General features: G+C 46.6%; 1 protein-coding gene across 3 annotated transcripts in view; it reads right to left on the reverse strand.

Annotated features, from left to right (window-relative positions):
• The window catches only part of ITPRID1 (ITPR interacting domain containing 1), a 55,840-nt gene that overhangs the window by 27,236 nt on the left and 1,938 nt on the right, over window positions 1-26,666 (reverse strand). For 2 of the 3 annotated variants that reach the window (XM_029048704.2, XM_029048702.2), the window contains exons 2-7: window positions 24,550-24,598; window positions 22,698-22,783; window positions 20,677-20,728; window positions 11,319-11,521; window positions 7,524-8,029; window positions 1,418-1,475 (exon numbers count right to left, since the gene is read on the reverse strand). In XM_029048704.2, coding sequence (XP_028904537.1) covers window positions 1,418-1,475; window positions 7,524-8,029; window positions 11,319-11,521; window positions 20,677-20,728; window positions 22,698-22,783; window positions 24,550-24,598 — 954 coding nt within the window. The remainder of the gene's footprint in view (window positions 1-1,417; window positions 1,476-7,523; window positions 8,030-11,318; window positions 11,522-20,676; window positions 20,729-22,697; window positions 22,784-24,549; window positions 24,599-26,666) is intronic. The other variant, XM_029048705.2, reaches the window with a different exon arrangement.

Here is a 26,666-nt window from a genome sequence, read left to right on the forward strand (position 1 = left end):
TCAGTGCTTAGAACAGTGCTTGGTATATAGTAAGGGCTTAACAAGTACCATAATTATTATTATCATTATTATTACTATTCTTTGTGCCTCTGTTACCTCATTTGTAAAAATGGTATTTGTTAAATGGTATTTGTTAAATGCTATATGCCAGGCACTGTACTAAGCAACTGGGTGGTTACAAGCAAATTGGGTTGGACCCAGTCCCTGTCCCACGTGGGGCTCACAGTCTCAATCCACCTTTTACAGATGAGGTGACTGAGGCACAGAGAAGTAAAGGGACTTGCCCAAGGTCCCACAGTAGACAAGTGGCAGAGCCGGAATTAGAACCCATGCCCTTTGACTCCCAGGCCCATGCCCAGCCACTACATTATGCTGCTTCTCTAAGAGTGTGAGAGGGATAAAAGTGTGAGCCCCATGTAGGACAGAGACTGTGTCCAACTTTATTACCTTGCATCTACCCCTGCCCTTGGCATATAGTAAGTGCTTATCAAATGTTATTATTATTATCATTATTATTATTAATAATAATGCTTAGGCAATTAATCCTTCTTGGATCTTTCCTTTCAGGAAAATAATTGGGTTCAGTCCCATTCTCAGTCCAGTCCTGCTCTTGGATACTCCCCCATATGCTGGAACCCCACTGATTGAGTTCTCCTTCCAGTCTCCAACTCCAAGACTGCTCTCTTGGAGAGGGGGGAGCCCATTGGACTCATTCCTGCCTCATTGATCTCTGAGGAAAGATCAGCCATTCTCTGTGAAGGATAGCTTCCAGCTTCTGAACATCTCTCTCTCCTTGGGACATCACTCTTAGTTAAGCACTAATAATGAGGATTGTGGTATTTGCGAAGTGTTTCACTCTGAGCCAAGTATCGCATTAAGCGCTGAGGTAGACGCAAGAGAATCGGGACAGACATAGTCTCTGTTGCTCATGGGGCTCACGGTCTAAAGGGGAGGGAGAACAGGTACTTAATCTCCATTTCACGGATGAGGAAACTGCGGCACAGAGAAGTTAAATGACTTGGCCAAGGTCACACAACAGGCTAGTGGCTGAGGTGCGATTAGAATCCAAGCCCCTTACTCCCAGGCTCATGCTCTCTGCAGTAGGGCCACACAGCTTCACACCCAAGGACTCACAGAAACATGCAGCTGACAAATATCTCAACCACAGGTGCATATACACGAACGGAAGCAGACGATCACACAGAGGCAGATACGCGTCGCAGACGTCAAACAGTACACGAGGTTGTAGGCACACACACAGAGACAACTACACACACCTCCTCACGGTCCATCCTCCTGAACTCTGCGGGATGCAGCCCTGAGGAGTCTCCTCACCCAGGATGGCATCTGTGGGAAACGTTCCTCTGAGAGGAACAAGCCAACCAGAGAAATGGAATTATGAGAGGGGGGATGTTACCTGCAGCCCCTGAAAAGAAGTCAGGAGAGATCCCAGTTTCCTCCTCGAAGCTCTGGATCTGAGCAGAATAAAGGTGGATCACTTAGTTATACTTAGTTATGCTAGTTTTACTTAGATAACAGTTATGCACGCAATTCTCTCTTTAGAAGGTTGGGAAAATGAAAATCATAAATTTCCAGTTTTGATTAGTACGGCCACCTGCATTATAATACCTGTTTTTCATGCTTTTCGAATAATAATAACTGTGATATACATTAAGCACTTTCTACATGCCAGGCAACTGTACTAAGCACTGAGGTGGGTATAAGCAAATGGGATTGGACACAGTCCCTGTCCCATGTGGGGCTCACAGACCCAATCCCCATTTTACAGATGAGGTAGCCGAATCACAGGTAAGTGAAGTGACTTGCCAGAGGTCACACAGCAGACAAGTGGTAGAGACGGGATTAGAACCCACAGCCTTCTTACTTCCAGGCCAGCGCTCTACCACTACGCCGTGCTGCGTTGGATTTTCCTGCCATTGTTCGTTACCGCCCAGTCACCTTTGGTGATTGGGCTTCACCAGTCCCGCCGCGCATTCTCTTTCTTCTCGGTTTCTGATTTTGTACTCACCAGCCTACTTTGTTCCTGGGTTTTGCACTGAAGTTGGTTACCCCTCACATAGATAGAATAGATACAGCACAGCAGGATTCTTCCATGCCCAGTTTAAGCTGTCCATAAACACTACAGTCACCTCGTAAGCTCTTCTTTTTTTTTAGTGGTATTTGTAAAGTGCTTGCTATGTGCCAGGCACTCTACTAAGCACTGGGGTCTTGTCTTACGCTGTGGAGTCATCTCCGACCCACAGCTACTTCATGGACACATCTGTCCCAGAACACCCCTCTTCCATCTGCAATTGCTCTGGTAGTGAATCCAGAAAGTTTTCTTGGTAAAAATCCGGAAGCGGTTTAGCGTTGCCTCCTTTCGCGCGTTAAACCTGAGTCTCCACCCTTGACTCTCTCCCATGCCGCTGTTGCCCAGCACAGGTGAGTTTTGACTTGCAGCAGATGGCCTTCCACTCGCTCGCCACTGCCCAAGCTAGGAATGGAAGGATAGGCCTCCGCTTGACTCGCCCACCCTTAGCCAAGACAGGTAGAGTCCTGGAAACTCTCCAGGTGCCATCCTGAGAAGTGTCTAAACGCTTGGGGTAGATACAAGATAATCAGGGTTGACACAGTGGTGTCATACTCTCCCAAACGCTTAGTAAGGTGCCCTGAACATAGTAAGTGTTCAATAAATACCATTGATGATGGTGACGATTGATGGATTGACTGATTGTGAAAAATGGTCAAAATGAACATTTGACCACACTGTTCCATATCGATACCAGACAGGGAAGAGGGCACCTAAAAACCAGACTGTCCAATATAAAGACAGCATGGCCTGGTGGATAGAGCTCGGGATCGGGGGTCAGAAGGACCTAGGTTCTAAGCCCAGCTTCACCAATTGTCTGCTGTGTAACCTTGGGCAAGTCACTTCACTTCTCTAGGCCTCAGTTACCTCATCTGTAAAATGGGAACTGAGACTGTGTGTTCCACGTGGGACAGGGACTGTGTCCAAACCACATTGTTTGGATCCACCCCATTGCTTAGTACAGTCCCTGGCACATAGTAAGTGCTTCACAGATACCAGAATTATCATTATCATTATTAAATCAACACTTGTCTATACTGTCAATCTGACATGAGACCTCTTCTTGGCATTAGAATCATTGTTCCTACATGGGGAGAAGAATGAGGAAAAGTTAGATCAGTCAAGCAGTCCATTTATTGAGCAGTGGAACTGAGATTAGAACCCAGGTTTTTAGACTTTTCAGACCCATGATCTTTCGACTAGGCCATGCTGTTAGCCTAGGCCCCCATCTCCCCAAAGAAGCAGGAAGTTTCTAAATGCTTGAATCCTCCGACTGCCCAATCCCAACCTCTTGTAGAACACGGCAATAAGTGCTTGAGAGAGTACAGTAGAGTGGGAAGACACCATTCATTCACTCAGTTGTATCTATTAAGTGCTTACTGTGTGCAGAGCACTGTACTAAGTGTTTGGGAGAGTATGATACATCATTTAACAGATACATTCCGGGCCCACAAAGAACTTACAGTCTAGGGAGGGTGAGAGAGACATTAGTATAAATAAATAATTTAGAGATATGCACATAAGTGCTGTGGGGCTGGAAGGGAGGAATGAACAAAGGGAGCAAGTCAGGGTGACCCAAGTCAGGGTGACCCAGAAGGGAGTGGGAGAAGAGGAAGCTGGGGGGGGGGGGCTTAGTCAGGGAAGGCCTCCTGGAGGAAATGTGCCTTCAATAAAGCTTTGAAGTTGGGGAGAGTAATTCTCTGTTGGATTTGAGGAGGGAGGGCATTCCTGGCCAGAGGCAGGATGTGGGCAAGGGGTCAGCGTCGAGACAGGTTAGATGGAGGCACAGTGAGAAGTTTAGCACCAGAGGAGCGAAGTGTGCAGGCTGGGTTGTAGAAGGAGAACAGCAAGGTGAGTTGTGAAGAGTTTTTGATTGATGCATCGGAATTTCTTGAGGAGTGGGGAAACATGGCCTGAATATTTTTATAGGAAAACAATCCTTGCCTTAATCTAATCATAATCTAGCTGTGGAGGCCAAATTCTGTTGATTTTGCTGTCCAAATCATTTCACAAAACCTACTGACCTGTAGCATCCAGGATTAGCATTCCCCAGCCTGGACCCCAAACTCAGCCTTCAGCAAGAGGTCAGGAAAAGATGCACACACTTAACTGGAGACCAAATTGGCAGGTGGAATTTCAGGAGCGCTATCTGTTCAGAGTACCTCAGCGTACCTCTCAAATGCCAAGAAGTTCTGCCAATTCCATGCCTATTTTGAATTTCTCATAATAGGATTGTTAAGGCTGCCGAACAAAAATAAATATTCAATTTGGCAAGGGTCTTTGTTAGACACAAAACCACCTGGGCCTTGGGCACACCTCTGCTGGTCCTAAAGCAAACACACGCTTTGCCTCAGCCCAGGGAGTCAGAGTGCAATATTTAAAAAATACAGCGCTAGATTTTCCTGGGCAGAAAATTCACTGCGGCGACCCATCGAAAGAACATTTTTTCTGAGAAATTACGTACCGAGAGAGTGATAGCAGGGCCTCAGAGCAGTGAGATTTCTAGTCCTGGGGTTCTGGTATTTGAAATTCATTCAGCTAAGCTAAGTGCATTTCATTAAAACCGTCTCAGAAAAAACGATACTGCGATTTTGCCATCTTCCTGAGGTACATGAGGTCTGCGCAGTGTCGTTAGCTCGAGGGGTTTGAGCACAAACGCTTCCGCTGCCAACACCCGGATTTCAGAAATACTGGAACAAAGTATTCTGGGTTTCTGCTGGTTGGGATTGGACAATCAGAGGATTTAGGCATTGTGAAACCTCCTGCTTCTCTGGGGAGATGAGGGCCCAGGCTGACAGCGTGGCCTAGTAAAAAGAGAAGTCTGGAAGTCAGAAGGCCTGGGTTCTAATCTCAGTTCCACCACTTGCCTGCTGTGTGACTCCATTCATTCATTCAATTATATTTATTGAGCACTCAGTTTGTGCAGAGCACTGTACTAAGTGCTTGGAGGAGTACAATGCAACAATAAACAGACACATTCCCTGCCCGCTCTGAGTTTACAGTTAAAATGGGGGAGACAGACACCAATACAAATAAATAAATGACAGATATGCAGATAAGTGTTGCGGTGGAGATGCAGAAGGGAGTGGGAGAAGAGGAAAGAGGGGGTTTAGTCAGGGAAGGCCTCATGGAGGAGATGTGTCTTCAATAAGGCTTTGAAGGGGAGGACAGTCATTGTCTGTAGGATTTGAGGAGGGAGGGTGTTCCAGACCAGAGGCAGATCGCAGGCTAGAGGTTGGCGGCAAGACAGGTGAGATCAAGGCACGGTGAGAAGGTTAGCGTTAGAGGAGTGAAGTGTGCGGGCCGGGTTGTAGAAGGAGAGTACTGAGGCGAGTTAGGAGAGGGCAAGCTGGTGGACTGCTTTAAGCCAATGGTGAGGAGTCTGTTGCTAGTTAAGTCACTTCACTTCTCTGGGCCTTAATAATAATAATAATGTTGGCATTTGTTAAGCGCTTACTATGTGCCGAGCACTGTTCTAAGCACTGGGGTAGACACAGGGGAATCAGGTTGTCCCACGTGGGGCTCACAGTCTTAATCCCCATTTTACAGATGAGGTAACTGAGGCACAGAGAAGTTAAGTGACTTGCCCACAGTCACACAGCTGACAAGTGGCCGATCCGGGATTCGAACCCATGACCTCTGACTCCAAAGCCCGTGCTCTTTCCACTGAGCCACGCTGCTTCATTTCTGGGCCTGGGCCTTAGTTTCTTCATCTGTAAACGGGGGATTAAATACTTATTCTCCCTCACCCTTATACCGTACGTGGAATGGGGACTGCATCAGTTCTGATTGCAATGTGTCTTCTCCAGCACTTAGTACAGTGCTTGATTCATAGTAAATGCTTAACGATTACTAATAAATGAGAGCAAGCGGTAATAAAGAAGCATCCTTCCTTACCTGGCACACAAGACTACAAAATCACAGTATTGCAAGACTGTTTCTACCTACTTTACTGTCCTCTTACAAGAGCTTAGTACAATGCTCTGCAGAGTTAGCGCTCAATAAATACCATCAATTGGCTAGTAGTTTCTGATCAGGCTGCAGGTGTTGAAGAGTGAAAATAGGCTGGGGGTGTCGGGTCTTGCTTTCTTCAGAAATGTTCAAAGTGTTCAACAAGGGAGAACTGAATAGATTCAGGCATGGACATATACTGGGTGCCGAAATATATATTTTTTTCCTAGTATTTGTTAAGCGCTTACTATATCCCAGGCATTTTACTAAGTGCTGGGGTAGATACAAGATATTCATTTTGGACACTGTTCCCATCCCACATGGGGCTCATAGTCTTAATCCCTATTTTGCAGATAAGGGAACTGAGACCCAGGGAAGTGAAGCGACTGGTCCAAGAGAGCAGCAAGTGACAGAGCCAGGATAGGATTCAGATTCTTCTGACTCTCAGGCTGGGGTCTATCCATTAGGCCACACGTCTTCTCAGGAATTATGCATTCTCAGGAGCCAGCCAGGAAAGCAAGTCTGATTTGCTTGCTCTTGCTGTTTCCTGGATCCGGTGGGTGTAAGTGGAAAAAAAGTGGAGATTCCTGGGTGAAAGGCAATATGAGGAAAGGGTCTAGGGGAGGAGCAGGGAGACTGGGAGAGATAGAGGACCTGGGTTCTAATCCCTGTCCCACCACATCCTGGCTCTGTGACCTTGGACAAATCATTTAACTTCCCTGGGTCTCAGTTTCCTCTTCTGCAAAATGGGGATTCAATAACTGTTCTCCCTCTTACATAGACTGTGACCCCTATGTGGGGCCTGATTATCTTGTAGCTACCCCAACATTCAGTACAGTGCTTGACACATAGTAAGTGTTTAATATATGCTATCATTGTTATTAATAGCGATAGTAGTAGTATTAGGGAAGCAGCATGCCGTAGTGGCCTGGGAATCACTTGGAATCTGCCCCCGTCTGCTCTGTGGCCTTGGACAAGTCATTTCACTTCTCTGTGCCTCAGTTACCTCAACTATAAAATGAGAATTAAGACTGTGAACCCCATGCGGGACAGGGGCTATGTTCAACCCTGTTTGCCCGTAACCACTCTAGCGCTTAGTACAGTGTCTGAGGAAGAGCTTGGTGAATACAACAATTACTGGTAGTAGTAGTAGGAGTAGACTCGAATTTACCGCTCTGAAGGTGGCAATGGTAAACCAGTTCCATATTTTTACCTAGAAAATTCTAAAGATACGCTACCAGAACGATTGCAGATGGAGAGCGGGGCGCCCTGGGAGAGATGTGTCCTTGGTGTCGCTTTGGGATGGACACGACTCGATGGCATAAGACAAGTATTCGTTGTGGGCAGGGAATGTATCGGTTTTATTGTTCCACTGTACTCTCCAAAAGCACTTAGTACAGGGCTCTGCACACCATAAGGGCTCGATAAATATGATCGACTATTAGTGGTCCAGGCAGTAGACTCCCACTGAGACCATGCTTACCTCTTCCATTTCAAAGGAGTCCGGGGGCTTCGACCCATGGCGGGAAATGGTCCGGAAGGCGGGCGGCAGAGGAAGACTAGGCTCGCTCAGGGCCTGATCTCGGGGTGTCGCCTTGGGCCCGCCGGGAGTGTTGGGCGGTGGTGACAGCACAAGAGGCTTTGGGATAGTCCTGCACCAGGCTCCTCTATCCCCGGCCTCCTCCATCACCGTGGGACAGCGTTTCTCTGCCAAAGATGCCAAAAGATGGCGGCCTGAAAAGTTGGCCCCACCCTGGCGTCCTGTAGGGGTCTCCGGGGGCCCCTGGCTGAGGGCTAGCCGAGTCAGACGGTTGGAAACCCTCCTCAAGACCTGGCCAGTCCGTCTCTGCCCCTCACGTGGGGCTTCTTGGACCCTCCGCTCCTCCTCTTCTTCCTCACCCTCCCCTTGGCCTGGAGCGCCGGTGTCATTCAGCAGAGAGGAGAAGACGCTCGTCACGTGATCGAGGATGTCCAGTTGGCGAAAGCGTTCTAGAGCAGGGCAACGATCATTAATCCATCAATGAATCAATAAATTTTCATCTACTGAGCTCCTACTGTACTAATCAGTCAATCAATCAATCGATGATAACTGTTAAGCTCCTACTGCACCCTAAGAGCGTTACTTAGTTGTCTTGTTTTTGTTTCGTTCTGTTTTGCTCTGCCGTCTGTCTCCCCCGATTAGACTGTGAGCCAGTCACTGGGCAGGGATTGTCCTCTATCTGTTGCCAAATTGTACATTCCAAGAGCTCAGTACAGTGCTCTGCACATAGTAAGTGCTCAATAGATACTATTGAATGAATGAATGAATGAACACTGTGGCTTAGGTATAGAGCACAGGCCTGGGAGTCAGAAGGACCCGGGTTCTAATCCCTTCTCCGCCTCTTGTCTGTTGTGTATCACTGGGCGAATCACTTGATGTCTCCGTGCCTTGTTCCCTCATCTTTAAAATGGGACTAAGAACGTGAGCCCCACGTGGGACAGGGACTGTGTCCAATCTGATTAACCTGTATCTCCCGCAGTGCTTAGAACAGTGCTTGGCGTATAGTAGGTGCTTAGCAAGTACCGTAATCGTTATTATTATTGCATACAATAGAGTTGGTAGATGTGATTCTCATCTACAAGGAGCTTACAGTTTTTAAGGGGAGACAGACATTAAAATACACTACAGGTAAGGGAAGGAACTTAGTATAAGGATGTGTGTTGGAGGAAGGGGTGAATGCGCAACTCCTCTAGACTGTAAGCTCATCTTGGGCAGGGAATGTGTTTGTTTATTGTTCCATTATACTCTCCCAAGTGCTTAGTTCAGTCCCCTGCACACAGTGAGCGCTCAATAAATGTGATTGAATGAATGAAGGAATGTGCTAGGGGACTCAAATAATGATGATATTTGTTAGGTGCTTATTATATGTCAATCACTGTTCTAAGCACTGGGGTAGATACACGCTCATCAGTTTGGACACATTCCCTGTCCCACATGGGGCTCACAGTCTCAATCCCCATTTTACGGAGGAGGTCACTGAGGCACAGAGAAGTGAAGTGACTTGATCAAGGTCAAACAGCCGACAAGTGGCAGAGCCAGGATTGGAACCCAGGTCTTTCTGACTCCCACTCCCATGCTTTATCCACTAGGCCAAGTTACTTCCTACGCTTAGTACAGCGTTTTACAGTGCCCCCCTTTTCCTGCTCTCCCTCCCCTCCCCATCTCCCCGACTCACTCCCTTTGCTCTAACCCCCTCCCCTCCCACAGCACATGTGTATATATGTACATATTTATGATTCTATTTATATTAACGCTGTGTATATATCTATAATTCTATTCATTTATAGTGATGCCTGTTCACTTGTTTTGATGCCTGTCTCCCCTCTTCTAGACTGTGAGGCCACTGTGGGCAGGGATTGTCTCTGTTGCTGAATTGTATTTTCCCAAGCACTTAGTACAGTGCTCTGCACACAGTAAGTGCTCAATAAATACAATTGAATGAATGAATGAATGAACAGGTGTTCAACAAATACCATTGAGTGAGTAATAGATTCTAGGGGATGCCTCACCTCTTTCTATCATCAATCCATGGTATTTATAGAGTGCTTACTGTCGGCAGCACACTTTACACAGCACTTCGGAGGGTACAGTACAGTTCAGGGCTTTGAGGAGGCATGTAATAAGTCAGTGAAAGATGATAAATTAAGAAGATCATCTTAGTTTGATCGAAATGCGTCAACTTTCCTAGACCAGAACATCAACTTTCTCGGTGTTAGCGTCTCCACATCTAAACTCACCCCAAGCTCTCACTGCTGCAGGTAGGGAGGAGGGGAGGGGAAGGGAAGGAAAGACATTTCTTCCATTAGATTGTGAGCTACCTGAAGACAGGGAATGGGTGTCTCGTATCTGCTGTACTCTCTTCAGTGCTTTTTTTCATGGTATTTGTTAAGTGCTTACTCTGTGCCCCATACAAGCCCACAAGGAGCTTATACTGAATGAATCTCCTAGACTGCAAGCTCTTAGTGCATTAATGGAAAGAAAACAGTCTGGGTTCTAATCCCTGGTGTGACACTTAGTTGCTTACCCAAGTCACTTAGGTTGTCTGCGCTTCAGGTTCCTCATCTATAAAATGTGGATTCACCCGGATCATTTTTCTACAAAAGTGTGCAGGACACATTTCTCCACTCCTTCAGAAACTCCACTGGTTGCCCATCCACCTCCACATCAAACAGAAACTCCTCACCATCGGCTTTAAAGCACTCAAACACCTTGTCCCCTCCTACCTCGCCTCACTACTACTACAACCCAGCCTGCACACTTTATTCCTCTAATGCCAACCTTCTCACTGTGCCTCAATCTCTTCCATCTCACCGCTGACCTCTCACCCATGTCCTATCTCTAGCGTAGAACACCCTCCTTCTTCACATCTGACACGTTCCCCCCACTTCAAAAGCTCTTTCCAAACTAAGTCCTCCTTTCTGCTTCTCCCACTTCCTTCTGTGTCACCCTGACTTGCTCCCTTCATTCATCCCCCCTTCCCAGCCCCATAGCACTTACATACATATCTGTAATTTATTTATGCATATTAATATCGATTTCCCCTCCTAGACTGTAAGCTCATTGTGGGCAGGGAGTGTGTCTGTTTATTGTTGTATTGTACTCTCCCAAGTGTTTAGTACGGTGCTTTGTATACGGTAAGTGCTCGATAAATACGGTTGAGTGAATGAATCAACACTATATAGCACAATATAACATAATATAGTATGATCTAATGCAATATGATATGATAAAATATATGCTAAAACCTAGCACAATATATCATATATTATAATTATAAAGTATATGTATATGCATATTATAACATATATATGTATATAATGTAATGTAATACAATGTAATTGTTAATAATGGATAAGTATTATTATATTTGTTAAGCACTTATCATCATTACTAATATTATTATGAACTGTGATTAGTCCAGCATCCTGCATGTAGTAAGTGCTCCCTAAATCTTATTGATTGATTGCTCACACCTTCCACCTCTCATTTCTTCTCAAACCATATATTCCCCGTGTTTTCAGCCCCTTTCCCCCATGCCTTGCACCCCAAGGATTTCAGTTGGTGTGGGCTCCTGCAGTTCCTCTTCTTATTATTCTTCTCACCTCCAAAAGGGTTCCGTAGTGATCAATCAAGCAATCAGTGGCATTTATTGAGCACTTAGTTTATTGAGCTACGGGACCTAATGTCTAGGTAGTGGGTGCCCCCACCCGTCCCCTCCCCAGCTCCCCATCACCTTACCACACAATTCCGGACTCTCGATGTCGAAGCGTGTCTTTTGCGCCTCCAGGAAGACCCTCATGTTAATCCCCCTGGCGGAGGAGTGGCAGCGGAGGAAGCGGACGGGGATTCTGGTGCAGACGTCCGGCTCGTCGGCCCCAAACCCCAGGTTCAGGAGAATCTCCTCGGGGTCTTTCTGCCAAAGTTCCAGCCATTTGGAGATACTGCCAGGAAAGCAACGTGGATTCAAGAGATCGATCGATGGAGTGGTATTTATTGAGCCCTTACTGTGTGCAGAGCACTGTGCTAAATACATTTTAATAGAGTCGGTAGACATGATCCCTGTCCTCAACTGTCTATTGTCTCCCGAGCGCTTAGTACAGTGCTCAGCACACAGTAAGTGCTCAATAAATACGATTGAATGAATGAATGAAAGGAGTTTAAGATCTAGCTGGGGAGACGGGTACTAGATGAAATTACAGGTATGGGAATCAATTCCGACCAAGTGGCAGAATTTCCTTTTCCTTTTTTTCCTTTTTAATGGAATCTGTTAAGCAGTTACTACATGCCAGGTACTGTATGAAGCACTGGGGTAGATACAAGATGATCAGGTTGGACCCAGTCTCTATCTCACATAGAGCTCATGGTCTTAATCCCCATTTTACAGAAGAGTAACCCAGATGTTAAGTGATTTGCCCAAGGTCCTGTGGCAGAAAAGTGGCAGAGCGGGGATTAGAACCCAGGTCTTTCTGACTCCCAAGCCCATGTTCTAACCATTAGCCAATACTGCTTCTCTAGAGCTTCTTGCTGATCTGCTCCTACTGACACTTGACCCAACTCACTCTTCTCATTTATTAGATCCATGTTTCCATTAGCTGGCATTTGGGGGTCCTGATGATTCAGGTTTCAGAGTTAGGTTAATTTGCCCACACAGCTAGATCACTCATTAGTTCGAAGAACCTTGTGGAGCATGGTCTAGTGGAGAAAACACAGTGCTGTGCAAACAGTAAGTGCTCAATAAATAGGATTGGTATTTGTTAAGCGCTTACTATGTGCAGGGCACTGTTCTAAGCGCTGGGGGAGATACAGGGTCATCAGCTTGTCCCACGTGAGGCTCACAGTCTTCATCCCCATTTTACAGATAAGGGAACTGAGGCACAGAGAAGTTAAGTGACTTGCCCCCAGTCACACAGCTGACAAGTGGCAGAGCCGGGATTCGAACCCATGAGCTATGACTCCCAAGCCCAGGCTCTTTCCACTGAGCGACGCTGAATGAATGAATGGGAGTTAGAAGGATCTCCGTTCTAGTCCCAGCTCCGCCACTTGTCTGCTGTGTAACCTTGGACAAGTCACTTCATGTCTCTGTGCCTCAGTTCCCTCATTTGTAAAATGGGGATTAACACTCTGAGCCCCATGGGGACAGGGAGTCTGTCCAAAGCAATTTGCCTGTATCCAGCCCAGCACTTAGAACAGTGCCTGGCACATAGTAAGCGCTTAAGAAATCCCATTATCATTATTATGATCATTATTATTATTGTTATCAGAACAGAAGTACTGCCTGCAAGAATCACAACTCTTCTGTCAGGAGAGATGCAGATTGTAAGGGGGCAGAGTTGAATTGCTAAGTGTAGTGCTCTGCACACGGAAGTTGCCCAATAAATGTTACTAATTGATCGATGGATTGAACGGTCAGGGTGAACCCCAAATTCTTGTCCCTGAAATCCCCTCAGCTAATCAGTTGAGGGATGACGATGGAAGCCTGACGGTGGCAGATTCCAAACAAACTGAAAGAATCCCTTTCCAGTTGGGAAGGAGAATTCATGGAATTTCTTCTCCCGGGAAGTTGTGAAGTGCACATGGGGGTGTTGGGATTGATAGAAAAGTGGTCCATGCTGGGCTACGGACAAGTAATTATAATAATAATAAGTGCAGCATTTGTTAAGGGCTTACTATGTGCCAGGCACTGTACTAAGACCTGGGGTGGATATAAGTAATCGGGTTGGACACAGCCCCTATCCCATATGGGGCTCACAATCTCAATCCCTATTTTACAGATGACGTCAATGAGACCCAGAGAAACCAAGTGGCTGGTCCAAGGTCACAAAGTGGACAAGTGGCATAGCTGGGATTAGAACCCATGACCTTCTGATTCTCAGGCCTCTGCACTATCCAGTAAGCCATGAAAGTTAGGCATATAGCAGCCGAGGGAAGTAGAGGAGACGTGATCCATCCCAAATGTGAAGTTGGAGATCCAGGAGGGAAACCATGCCATGATTCTAATCGGCATTTTACTGCTGCTACTGGACCTTGGACATTATCCAGGAATTTTGTGGCCCATGATTTTATGTCAGAGAGGAAACTTTAAGGGGCAATAAAAGTTTTGCTGACTTCATCATGACTGACTTCCCCGAAAGCTAAAGGACAGATAGTTCCGAAAGAACGATCGGTCTTTTCTCGTCTGATGTTCATCAGGATTTTTTCATCATCATCTGTTTTATCATCATCGTCATCGATATTTACTGAGCGTTTATTGTGTGCAGAGCACTGTACTAAGCACCTGAGAGGGTTCAATATAACAACTCCCCTGCCAGTAAGGGTAAGAACTCCTACAAGTTGCCAGGGAAGCAGCATGACTGAGCGGAAAGAACATGGGCTCAGGAGTCAGAGGACCTGGGTTCTAATCTCTGCTCTGGTACTTGCCTGCTGCGTGACCTTAGGTAAGTCATTGGACTACCCTTGGCCTCAATTTCCTCTTCCACAAAATGGGGATTCAATACCCGTTCTCTCTGCCCCTCAGTCCGTGAGGCCCATGTGGGACAGGTCTGGGGTCCGTCCGGATTGCTTGCATTTATCCGAGCTCTCGGGATGCTGCATGGCACAGAGTAAGCATTTAACAAGCTCCCCGATTATCATCATCATTGCAGTGGGGACACACAAACACAGGATTCCAAAACCCTAGATGTGTCCCACTTTTCTGGAGCAGTAGATGCCGTGGGACAAGATCTGAAACTGCCCACTTGGTCAGCTCAGAGGCTTCTGAACCCTTACGCAGGATTTTGCGTTTAAGTGGAAAAGAGACAGCAAAGCGGATTTGCTCTGTCGGTCCCTCAAGGGTGTCAAGTAATTTGTATTCCCCGAGCCAATGTTTGCATTCTGTGGTAGAGAACACCTTAACTTGGTTGGGCCTTAGAAGGAAACTCTGTGTATAGCTGCGGAGCAGGGTGCATTGTGAGAAATGGAATGTTCCAGAAGGTGTTGGAATTTAGGTGTGAGATACTAGGCAGTGCTAATTAGCAAGGTGACAAAAAGTCTTTCTTTTGACAGATGGCAAACCATTGGAGAACCTTCAAGTTGTGTGTCTTTCCAAACCAAGAACTCCTCCCAGAATTATAATTGTGGAGAGGGAGCGATTTGGATAGTGGCACCTGGGGTTTTTTTCCCTGGAGGAAGAATGATAATAACTGTGGCATTTGTTATGCACTTACTGTGATTTAAACGCTATATTAAGTGCTGGGATAGATAGAAGATCATCAGGACCCACACGGGTCTGAGTTGGAGGGAGAAGAGGAGTTGCCCAGCCACCTCCGCATCAAACAAAATCTCCTCATCATTGGCTTTAAAGCATTCTTTGCCCCCTCCTACCTCACCTTGCTACTCTCCTATTCCAACCCAGCCCACACACTTCGCTCTTCTAATGCCAACCTACTCACTGTACCTTGATCTCGTCTATCTTACTGCCAACCTCTTGCCCGTGTCCTAATTCTGTCCCAGAACACCCTCCGTCCTCGTATCTGACAATTACTCTCTCCCCCTTCAAAACCCTATTGAAGGCACATCTCTTCCAAGAGGTCTTCCCTGACTAAACCCTCCTTTCCTCTTCTCCCTCTCCCATCTGTGTCCCCCTGACCTGGTCCCTTCATTTGTCAATCCCTCCTAACCCCACAGCAATTATGTTTAGATCTGTAATTTATTTATTTATATTAACATCTGTTTGCCCCTCTAAACCATAAGTTCATTGTGGGTCAGGTAATGTGTCTGTTTATTGTTCTGTTGTGCTCTCCCTAGTGCTCAGTACAGTGCTCTGTACACAGTAAGGGCTCAATGAATGCAACTGATGAATGAATGGATCGTATCTCCATTTTGCAGATAAGGGAACTGAGGTACAGAGACTTACCCAAGGTCACACAGCTGCAGAACCAAGATTAAAGCACAGGTCTTCTGGCTCCCAGACCAATCTTCTTCCCCTAAACTACTTTGTTCCTCCCATGATTCATCATCCAGGTAGGGACATCTGGGGCTATCGGCCAATAGCGAGAGGACTTCTTTTGGTTTTTTATGGTATTTATTCAGAGCTTACTATGTGCCAGGCACTGTACTAAGCACACTGGGTTAGAAACAAGACAGGTCAGACACAGTCCCTGTCCCACATGGAGCTCACAGTCTTAACCCCCATTTTACAGATGACGTAACTGAGGCCCAGATAAGTGAAGTGACAATAATAATAATTACGGTACTTGTTGAGTGCTTACTATGTGCCAAGCACTGTTCTAAACCCTGGGGTGGGTACAAGATAATCAAGTTGGACACAGTCCCCGTCCCATGGGGGCTCCCAGTCTTCACCCCCATTTTAATAGTAATAATAATGTTGGTATTTGTTTAGCACATACTATGTGCAGAGCACTGTTCTGAGCGCTGGGGTAGATACAGGGTTTATCAGATTGTCCCACGTGAGGCTCACAGTTAATCCCCATTTTACAGAAGAGGTAACTGAGGCACAGAGAAGTTAAGTGACTTGCCCACAGTCACACAGCTGACAAGTACAGATAAGGTCATTGCCCGAGGTCACATAGACAAGTGGCAGTGGCGGAATTAGAACCCAGGTCCTTCAGACTCCCTGGCCTTCAGCATGGCTTAGTGGAAAGAGCACGACTTGGGAGTCAGAGGACATGGGTTCTAATCCCGCCTCTGCCACTCGTCTACTGTGTGACCTTTGGCAAGTCACTTCACTTCTCTGTGCCTTGGTTTCCTCCTCTGTAAAATGGGGATGAAGACTGGGAGCCCCTTGTGAGATAACCTGATTACCTTGCATCTACCCCGGCGCTTAGAACAGTGCTTACCGTTATTATTACTATTATTATTATTGTTATTGCCCCCTAGGTCATGCTGCTTCTCAACTTCAGAACTCATCTGTTCTGTTTCAGAACCCCGACTTGACCTTTCCATCTGACCGGCATTGCAGAATTGTGTGAGAAACGTGCTCTGGCTCTTTCCAGATTTCCAAGCAGCAACCCCCAGTTCTCATTCCTGCGATGATTCCCATCTCTTCCGCTGCTCCCCACCCTAGGCTCCCTCTCCAGAAGACCCCCAGCTCCGGAAGCCAAGCGCATCAAACATCTCAGAACCGGAAAGGAGTGTCAGAAAAAAGGAAAGCTCTCATTCAGTCTGGGCCATGACTGACTCTTAGAAGCAGCACGGCCTAATGGATAGAGCAGGGTCCTGGGAGTCAGAAGATCATGGGTTCTAATCCCGGCTCCACCACTTCTCTGCTGTGTGACCTCAGGTAAGTCATTTCACTTCTCTGGGCCTCGATCACTTCATCTTTAAAATGGCGATCAAGGCTGTGAGCCCCGCATGGGACAGGGACTGTGTCCAACTCGATTTGCTTGTATTCATCCCTGTGCTTAATACAGTGCCGGGCACATAGTAAGTACTTAACAAAAATATCATTATTATTATTACTGTTATTAAGTCTTCAGGAAAAATGAGAAAAATGGAGCTGGATAAACTAGGGCTGATATTTGGAGAGTCTGCTCCATTAGATGGTAAACTCCTTGAGAGCAGGGATCATGTCTTACCAACTCTACCGTACTCTCTCAAGCATTTAGTTCAGTGCTCCGCACTCTGTAAGAGCTTAATAAACACCACTGATTGGTATTTACTGATTGATTGTTCCCCAGATTTGTAAGTCTGATGGGCAGGCAAATTCATTCATTCATTCATTCATTCATTCATTCAATAGTATTTATTGGGCACTTACTATGTGCAGAGCACTGTACTAAGCGCTTGGAATGAACAAGTCGGCAACAGATAGAGACAGTCCCTGCCGTTTGACGGGCTTACGGTCTAATCGGGGGAGACGGACGGACGAGAACGATGGCAATAAATAGAGTCAAGGGGAAGAACATCTCGTAAAAACAATAGCAACTAAATAGAATCAAGGCGATGTACATTTCATTAACAGAGTAGTAGTGGGTTCTAATCCTGGCTCCACTACTTGCCTGCTGTGTGACCTTGGGCAAGTCACTTCACTTCTCTGCGCTTCATTGACCTCATCTGTAAAATGGGGATGAAGACGGTGAGCCCCATGTGGGACAGGGATTGTGTCCTACCTGATTAGCCTGTAAATACTCCCAGCACTTAGTACAGTGCCTGGCACGTAGTAGGTAATTAACAAATGCCATGGAAAAAAGAGTTTGGCAAGATGACACACCTGTGAGTGTAGGATGCCTCACCCCAGGGAGGGGGGCTGAAGGGGTCTGAGCTCCCCAAAGTCACCCCTCCGCCTCTCCCCTCCCCTCCACCAACCCTCTCCCCTACTTTCCCATCCTTCCCTGCAGTATCCTCAGAGGAGATCTCCTCCCTCCTCGCAAGTGCCACCCCCTCCACCTGCGCCTCGGACCCCATTACCTCTCACCTTATTAAAAGCATCGCCCCTGCCCTCCTCCCTTCCTTAACTTCTATTTTTAACCACTCAATCTCCAATGGCTCCTTCCCCTCTGCCTTCAAACATGCCCACGTCTCCCCCATCCTAAAAAAACCCGCTCTCGACCCCACTTCCCCCTCCAGTTATCGCCCTATCTCCCTACTACCCTTCCTTTCCAAAATCCTAGAACGAGTCGTCTACAATCGATGCTTAGAATTCCTTAACTCCCATTCTCTCCTGGACCCCCTCCGATCTGGCTTCCGTCCCCTCCGCTCTACCGAGACTGCTCTCTCTAAGGTCACCCGTGACCTCCTTCTTGCCAAATCCAATGGCTCCTACTCCATTCTGATCCTCCTTGACCTCTCTGCTGCCTTTGACACTGTCGACCATCCCCTCCTCCTCCATACCTTATCTCACCTTGGCTTCACGGACTCTGTCCTCTCCTGGTTCTCCTCTTACCTCTCTGGCCGGTCATTCTCGGTCTCCTACGCTAGAGCCTCCTCCCCCTCCCATCCTTTAACTGTTGGAGTTCCTCAAGGGTCAGTTCTTGGCCCTCTTCTGTTCTCCATTTACACTCACTCCCTCGGTGAACAAATTCGCTCTCACGGCTTTGACTACCATCTCTACGCAGATGACACGCAGATCTACATCTCCGCCCCTGTCCTCTCCCCCTCCCTTCGGGCTCGCATCTCCTCCCGCCTCCGGGACGTCTCCACCTGGATGTCGGCCCGCCACCTAAAACTCAACATGAGCAAGACTGAGCTCCTCATCTTCCCTCCCAAACCCGGTCCTCTCCCAGACTTCCGTATCGCTGTGGATGGCACAACCATCCTTCCCGTCTCTCGGGCCCACGATCTCGGTGTCTTCCTTGACTCGTCTCTCTCGTTCACCCCACACATCCTATCCGTTACCGAGACCTGCCGGTTTCACCTCTACAATATCGCCAAGATCCGCCCTTTCCTCTCCACCCAAACGGCTACCTTACTGCTACGGGCTCTCGTTATATCCCGGCTAGACTACCGTGTCGGCCTTCTCTCCGACCTCCCTTCCTCCTCTCTCGCCCCGCTCCGGTCTATTCTTCACTCCGCTGCCCGGCTCATCTTCCTGCAGAAACTATCTGGGCATGTCACTCCCCTTCTTAAACAACTCCAGTGGTTGCCTATCGACCTCCGCTCCAAACAAAAACTCCTCACTCTAGGCTTCGAGGCTCTCCATCACCTTGCCCCTTCCTACCTCTCCTCCCTTCTCTCTTTCTACCACCCACCCCGCACGCTCTGCTCCTCCGCCGCCCACCTCCTCACCGTCCCTCGGTCTCGCCTATCCCGCCGTCGACCCCCGGGCCGCGTCCTCCCGCGGTCCCGGAACGCCCTCCCTCCTCACCTCCGCCAAACTGATTCTCTTCCCCTCTTCAAAGCCCTACTTAAAACTCACCTCCTCCGAGAGGCCTTCTCAGACTGAGCTCCTCTTCTCCCTCTACTCCCTCTGCCACCCCCCCTTCACCTCTCCGCAGCTTAACCCTCTTTTCCCCCCATCTCCCTCTGCTCCTCCCCCTCTCCCTTCCCATCCCCTCAGCACCGTACTCGTCCGGTCAACCGTATATATTTTCATTACCCTATTTATTTTGTTAATGAAATGTACATCGCCTCGATTCTATTTAGTTGCCATTGTTTTTACGAGATGTTCTTCCCCTTGACTCTATTTATTGCCATTGTTCTTGTCTGTCCGTCTCCCCCGATTAGACCGTAAGCCCGTCAAATGGCAGGGACTGTATCTGTTGCCGACCTGTTCATTCCAAGCGCTTAGTACAGTGCTCTGCACATAGTAAGCGCTCAATAAATACTATTGAATGAATGAATGGGTCACCCTGCCCAGATTCCACCAATCAATATTTATTGAGCATTTACCATTTGCCGAGCATTGTACTAAGTGCTTACGAGGGTAGAATACAATAGAGTTGGTAGGAATGATCCCTTCCCTCAAGGAGCTTACAGACTTTTCAGGGAAAATAGACACTAAAGTAAATTACAGATCAGGGAAGCAGCAGAGTATAAGGTTGTGGACCGAAGTGCTATCTTAAGCCTGCTGCTTCTGTCCTCTCTGAATCAAGAAGCAGCGTGGCCTAGTGGAAAGAACACGGGCTTGGGAGTCAGAGGTTGTGGGTTCTAATCCTAGCTCTGCCAATTGTCAGCTGTGTGACTTTGAGCAAGTCACTTCACTTCTCTGTGCCTCAGTTACCTCATCAGTAAAATGGAGATTAGGAGTCTGAGGCCCACATGGGACAATCTGATTACCTTGTGTCTACCCCAGTGCTTAGAAGAGAGCTTGGCACATAGAAAGCATTTAACAAATACCATCATTATTTACTTATTATTATTCAATTCCTCCTCCAAAATCAATTGCCAGGTCAAAATCGCCGCTCCCCGCCCCCCATCCCCCGAACAAAGATCATTTCAAATTTTTATCGTCAAATCCAAAAGACAAAGAAACCAAGATAATTTAGGCTTCTCCTAAAATGCCCAAGTAGAGGAGGCTTCCCATCCAAACCGGGCAGATCAGCTCTCCCTTAGAACTGGGGAGCTTGTTACAAACCCCCGGCCTGGGAGAACACGGCCTAGAAAGACTTGAATCTTCCTCATGCCTGGTACCAAAAGCGTAGAAGCAAAGTCTGTTACCTACCTCCTCTGTCCTTTCGCTGACGCCTGAAGTATTTCTTGCTCGCTCAGAGAACCTGTAAATAAAAGCAAACGGGTTTACTGTGGGATGGGAATTTTGTTTGGCTAAAAAATAAAATCCAACACAAACCTATCTCCTGGAATCAATCAATCGTACTTTTAAAAATGCTATTTGTTAAGTGTTTATTATGTACTAGGCAACTGTATTAAATGCCTACCAGATACAGCTTAATCAGGTTGGACACTGTTCCTTTCCCATATGGGGCTCACGGTCTTAATCTCCATTTTCTAGATGAGGTTACTGAGGCCCAGAGAAGTGATGTGATTTGCCCAAAGTCACGTAACAGGGAAGTGGTGGAGTGGGATTAGAACCCAGGTCCTTTGACTCCCAGTCCCATGGTCTTTCCACTAAGCCACGCTGCTTCACTAGAAGATATCACTTCCTTGAAAGTCAAAGCTAAGGCTCTGGCTACTTGTTTTGGATGCATTTTTCGGTCTGTTCCACTTCCTTGATAGAGGAAGCCATGTTGGGAAATTGATTAATGGTGCCACAGGAATACAATTTCCTTCATAAAAATAAGTGGGGTGTTTATTAAATGCTTACAATAAGCCAGGCACTAAACTAGCTCTGGGTTACTTACAAAATAATCAGGTCAGATATCGGTCCCTGTTTCATGTAGGGTTCACAGACCAGGTAGTAAATAAGCAGTGCTGCCTAATGGATAAAGCTCAGGCCTGGGAGTCAGAGGACCTGGATCCTAATCTTGGCTCTGCCGCTTGTCTGCTGTGTGACCTTGAGTGAGTCACTTTATCGGAGCCTCAGTTTCTTCATCTGTAAAATGGGAATTAAATTCCTGTTCTCTACCTAGACTGTGAGCCCCAGGTGGAACAGATATTGTATAAGTCATGATGATCTTGTATCTATCTCGGAACTTGGGACGTAGTAAGTGTTTGTCAAATGCCGCATTTATTATCATTTCTGTCTTCACCCAGGGGTCTGGATTCCAGTGCAATAAACTAAAATCTGGATTTATCAGGGCAAATGATTTAGAACAAGGCTGGAAGGACCCAAGGATGGGTCCTGAGAGGAAAATTATATGGCTTGTTGCTGAGAGCATGAAACCGGCAGGGTTAAGATCTGATGGGTCAGCAGTGAGTGACTTCTTATTACAGTCAAAAATCATTCAATTGTATTTATTGAGCACTTACTGTGTACAGAGTACCGTACTAAGTGTTTGAGAGCGTACAATGTAACAGAGTTGGTAGACCTGTTCCCTGCCCACAGCGAGTTTACAGGGAGGTTAATAGGACGTTCCAAGAGGGATTATGTTAAAGATGTCTTTCTAAATTCCATGTGGGAAGTGCTGTGCCTGCTATGTTGAGCAAACAGACCCCCGAAAAGATTGGTTTAATGATTGTTTATGCCCAGCGTGGTTAGCTACTTTATTAACCTTTTCATTCGTTGAGGCCTTCTCCAAATAAGCCTTCTGCATTCATTCATTCTATTACATAAGTGATTACTGTGTGCAGAGCACCATACTAAGGGTGTGGGAGAATATAGTACATTGGTAAAGATAATCCCTGCCCACAAGGACCTTACAATCTGGAGGGGGTTAAAGACAGATGTCTTGAAAACATTTCTTGTCCTGAGATTCCCCCACACATCAGATCACAGACACAAAACCAGGCCATTTTTGTGTACTCCCTCAAACGCGTAGTACAGTGCTCTGCACACAATAAGTGCTCAGTATATGCCACCGATCGGTGGACTTGAAGGGTTTGACGTGACTTCAACTGTAGGCCCCATGTGGGACAGGGATTGTGTGCAACCTGACCGTCTTGCATCTACCCCCAGAGCTTAGAACAGTGCTTGACATGTAATTTAAGCGCTTAAATACCATTTAAAGAGAGTGTCCTGGAAATGGCCTCTGACATTCCCTAGATCATTGTTCTGGGCTTCCTGCTTTCATTCTGGGAACCAGATACAGAATTCAGCACTTTAATATTCAGGGATCATCTGCTCACCTCCCACAATAGCCAAGTTGGTTCCTGTTTCCCTTGACTCACCGGTTTGGTCAGTGGCTTCTGTTAAATCTTCATTTGCAGATGAACTGTAAAGAAATGAGATGATTTCAGAAGGAGAAATGGCCCATTTTTCTTTCCTTTATTTTTTATGGTATTTTGTTAAGTGCTCACTATGTGCCAGGCACTGCTGGGTAAAATACACACTAATCAGGTTGGACACAGTCCCTGTCCCACATGGGGCTCACTCTTAATCTCCATTTTATAGATGAGGTAACTGAGTTCTAGAGAAGAGAAGTGACTTGCCCAAGGTCACACAGCGAACAAGAGGTGGAACCGGAATCAGAACCCAGGTCCTTCTGACTCCCGGGCCCGTGCTCTATCGACTAGGACATACTGCTTCTCTACTGTTCATATGAGTATATTTGTCAGTGGTTTATATGAACACCTATATAAAGGCTTAATTTTCAAATGGCTCTCTTTAATATTTTCTTTTTAATGGTATTTGAGCACTTACTATGTGCCAGGCACTGCACTCAGAGATGGGGTAAATAATAATACAAGCAAATCAGGTTGTCCCACAGGAAGCTCACCTTCTTAACCCCCAGTTTACAGATGAGGTAACTGAGGCCTAGAGAAGTGATTTGCTCCAGATCACTCAGCGGACAAGAGGTGGAGCTGGGATTAGAAACTGGGTCCTTCTGACCCCTAGGCCCCTGCTCTATCCATTAGGCCACAGTGCTTCTACGTATGATTGATTTATTGCTTTCTGTGGGCAAAACGCTGTACTTAGCACTTGATAAAATACAAACGGGTACGGAAGACACTAATCCTGCCCTCAAGGGGATTAGAGTTTATTGGAGGAACAGACACTCAAATTGATTTCTCATAAGGGAGAAATAGAGCATATAAGAGATGTATATAAAGATCTTTGAGGTTGTGGTAACACAAACACTTAGGGGAGGTGGAAGGTCTGAAGTGGTCCTTTGTGATATATGGTTGGGAGATGAAAGATTAATCAGAGAAGGCTTCCTGGAGGAGATGTGGCTTCATAAGGACTTTGAAGATGGGGAAAGCAGCGATATGTCTGTTATGAAGGGGAGTTCCAGGCACTAAGTAGGCTCCTTGTAGGCAGGGCAGGGAATGTGTCTGTTTGTTGATGTATAGTACTCTCCCAAGCGCTTGATACAGTGCTCGGCACACAATAAACGCTTAATACATGGAATTGAATGCAATGAATGAATGTGAGGAAGAGGTCAGGAGCAGGAGAGAAGAGAAGAGAATTAGGCATAGCGAGTAAGCTTGAGAGGAGCAAAATCTGCAGGCTGGAGGCTAGTGGGAAAAGAGAGTGGATAAGCAGAAGGGAGAGAGCAGATGGAATGTTTTAAAACTAAAAAAAAAATGGTCAGAAGGTCATAGGTTCTAATTCTGGCTCTGCTTCTTGTCTGCTGTGTAATATTAAGTCCCTTCACTTTTCTGGGCCTCAGTTCCCTCAGCTGTAAAATGGGGTTTAGAGTGTGAGCCCCATGAGGGACAGGAACTGTGTCCAACCCACTTAGCTTGTATTTACCACAGCATTTAGTACAGTGTCTGGCACATAGTAAGCATTAACAAATACCATGATTATTATGACTCCCTTAGAACACTGCTGTGCCCATAGTAAGCATGAAATAAATACCGCTGATGGATTGATTGTTCTTGATTGACTGATGGATTTATTAATCAGTTTTTGCCCAGAGGCAAACAGGACAGCATGGGGGTGGTGGGGAGGAGAAGGCAGGTGTAGGAGCTGGGGAGGAAGAAGAGCATCTTCCAGAGACAAGAAAAGCCACCGGAGTAGGCGCAAGACACTTACAAAAAACCGGAGTCCAGCCACTTCCGAATACTGTCCCTCTTGAGGTTGTCTACAAATGAGAGGAAAATAATCACTACCCTTGTTGTTTATCCTCTTCACATCCACAGCATTCTTGGGACAGTATTTTTGCATCTGATCTCAGGGGACTCTTGTCCTACTCTTGTCTTAGGTCTTCGAGTCGTCTCCGACCCAAATCGATGCCATGGACGCATCTTTCCCAGAATGCCCCACCTCCATCTTCAAACTTTCTGGTAGTGGATCCGAATAATTTTCTTGGTAAAAATCCAGAAGTGGATCACCATTGCCCCCTTCCATGCAGTCAACATGAGTCTCCACCTTCGACTCTCTCCATGCCGCTGCTGCCCAGAGCAAGTGAGCTTTGATTTGTAGCAGATTACCTTCCACTCTAGGAATAGAATGGTTAGCCCTCTGCTTGACTGGAAAATCTCCAAGTGTGACCCTGAGAGGGGACAGGGAAAAACTCTAGGAAAGGTTTTTCTCATTCAAACCATCCCAGCGTGGCCTAGTGGAGAGAGCCCAGGTCTGGGAGTCAGAGGACATGGGTTCTAATTCCGGCTCCACCACTTGCCTGCTGCATGACCACTGACAAGTGATTTTACTTGCTGTCCTTCAGTGCCCTCATCTGCAAAATGGGGGTTCACTGCCTGTACCTCCTCCTACTTAGACTGTGAGCCCCATGTGGGACCTAACCAGCTGGTATCTACCTGAGTACTTAGTACAATGCTTGGTGCATAGTAAGTTCTAAATGAATATCACCATAATAGCTATTTTTGGGCAGGAAATGTGTCAGTTTATCGCTCTATTGTACTCTCCCAAGTGCTTAGTACGGTGCTCTGCACTCAGTAAGCGCTCAATAAATACGAATGAATGAATGAATGAATGAATGAATGAATGATTTTCCAGATCCAGCCCACTGTGGCGGGGAGAATAAATGTCAGACAGGAACTTCAACCCTTTCTGGGACCGACAGAAGGGAGAGCAAGGAAAAATTGAGGGGAAGTAATGAAAACTTTCCTGGTGAAAATGGGTTGGGAAGACTGATTTTTGTGCTTTGCTCTCCTTAAACGTAACATTCCTCTTTCTGTATCTGATGTTGCGCTTGAGTATTCCTGACACAAAAATGGGACATAAAATGGGATATAAGGCAAATTGATAATAATAATAATAATATTAGTATTTGTTACACACTTGCTATGTGCCAAGCACTGTTCTGCGCACGGGGATAGTTACACAATAATCAGGTGGTCCCACATGGGGCTCACAGACTTAATCCCCATTTTACAGATGAAGGAACTGGGGCACAGAGAAGTGAAATGACTTGCCCAAAGTCACACAGCTGATAAGGGGTGGAGCTGGGATTAGAATCCATGCCCTCTGACTCCCAAGCCCGGGCTTTTTCCACTAAGCCATGCTGCTTCTCTAAATTGATCTGCCAGGAGCTGCATAACCAGGTAAGAAATGAAACCTTCAGTCATGCCAGGCACAAGATCTCAGCGCCTCAACTGTGCTGACACCATGGAAGGTATGAAACAGTGTGGCCTAGTGAGTAGAGTAGAGAAACAGCGTGGCTCAGTGGAAAGAGCCTGGGCTTGGGAGGCAGAGGTCATGGGTTCGAATCCTGCCTCCACCACTTGCCAGCTGTGTGACTTTGGGCAAGTCAATTCACTTCTCCGGTCCTCAGTTCCCTCATCTGTAAAATGGGGATTAAAACTGTGAGCCCCACATGGGACAACCTGCTCACTTTTATCCCTCAGTGCTTAGAACAGTGCTTTGCACATAGTAAGCGCTTAACAAATACCACCATTATTATCATTATTATTGTTGTTATTGTTATTAGAGCATGGGCCTGGGAGCCAGAAGAACCTGGGTTCTAATCTCGGCTCTGATCTCTGACCATGGGCAAGTCACTTCACTTCTCCTGGCCTCAGAAACCTCATCTGCAAAAATGGGGATTTAAGACCGTGAGGCCCATGTGAGTCATGAACAGTGTCCAACCTGATTCTTTTGCATCTACCCCAGTGCTTAGAACAGTGCTTAAACACTTGAGAGAGTACAATATAACACAGTTGGTAGCCATGTTCAGTGCTTAGAACAGT

Source organism: Ornithorhynchus anatinus, chromosome 21 (genome assembly GCF_004115215.2).
Source record: "Ornithorhynchus anatinus isolate Pmale09 chromosome 21, mOrnAna1.pri.v4, whole genome shotgun sequence".
NCBI lineage: Eukaryota > Metazoa > Chordata > Mammalia > Monotremata > Ornithorhynchidae > Ornithorhynchus > Ornithorhynchus anatinus.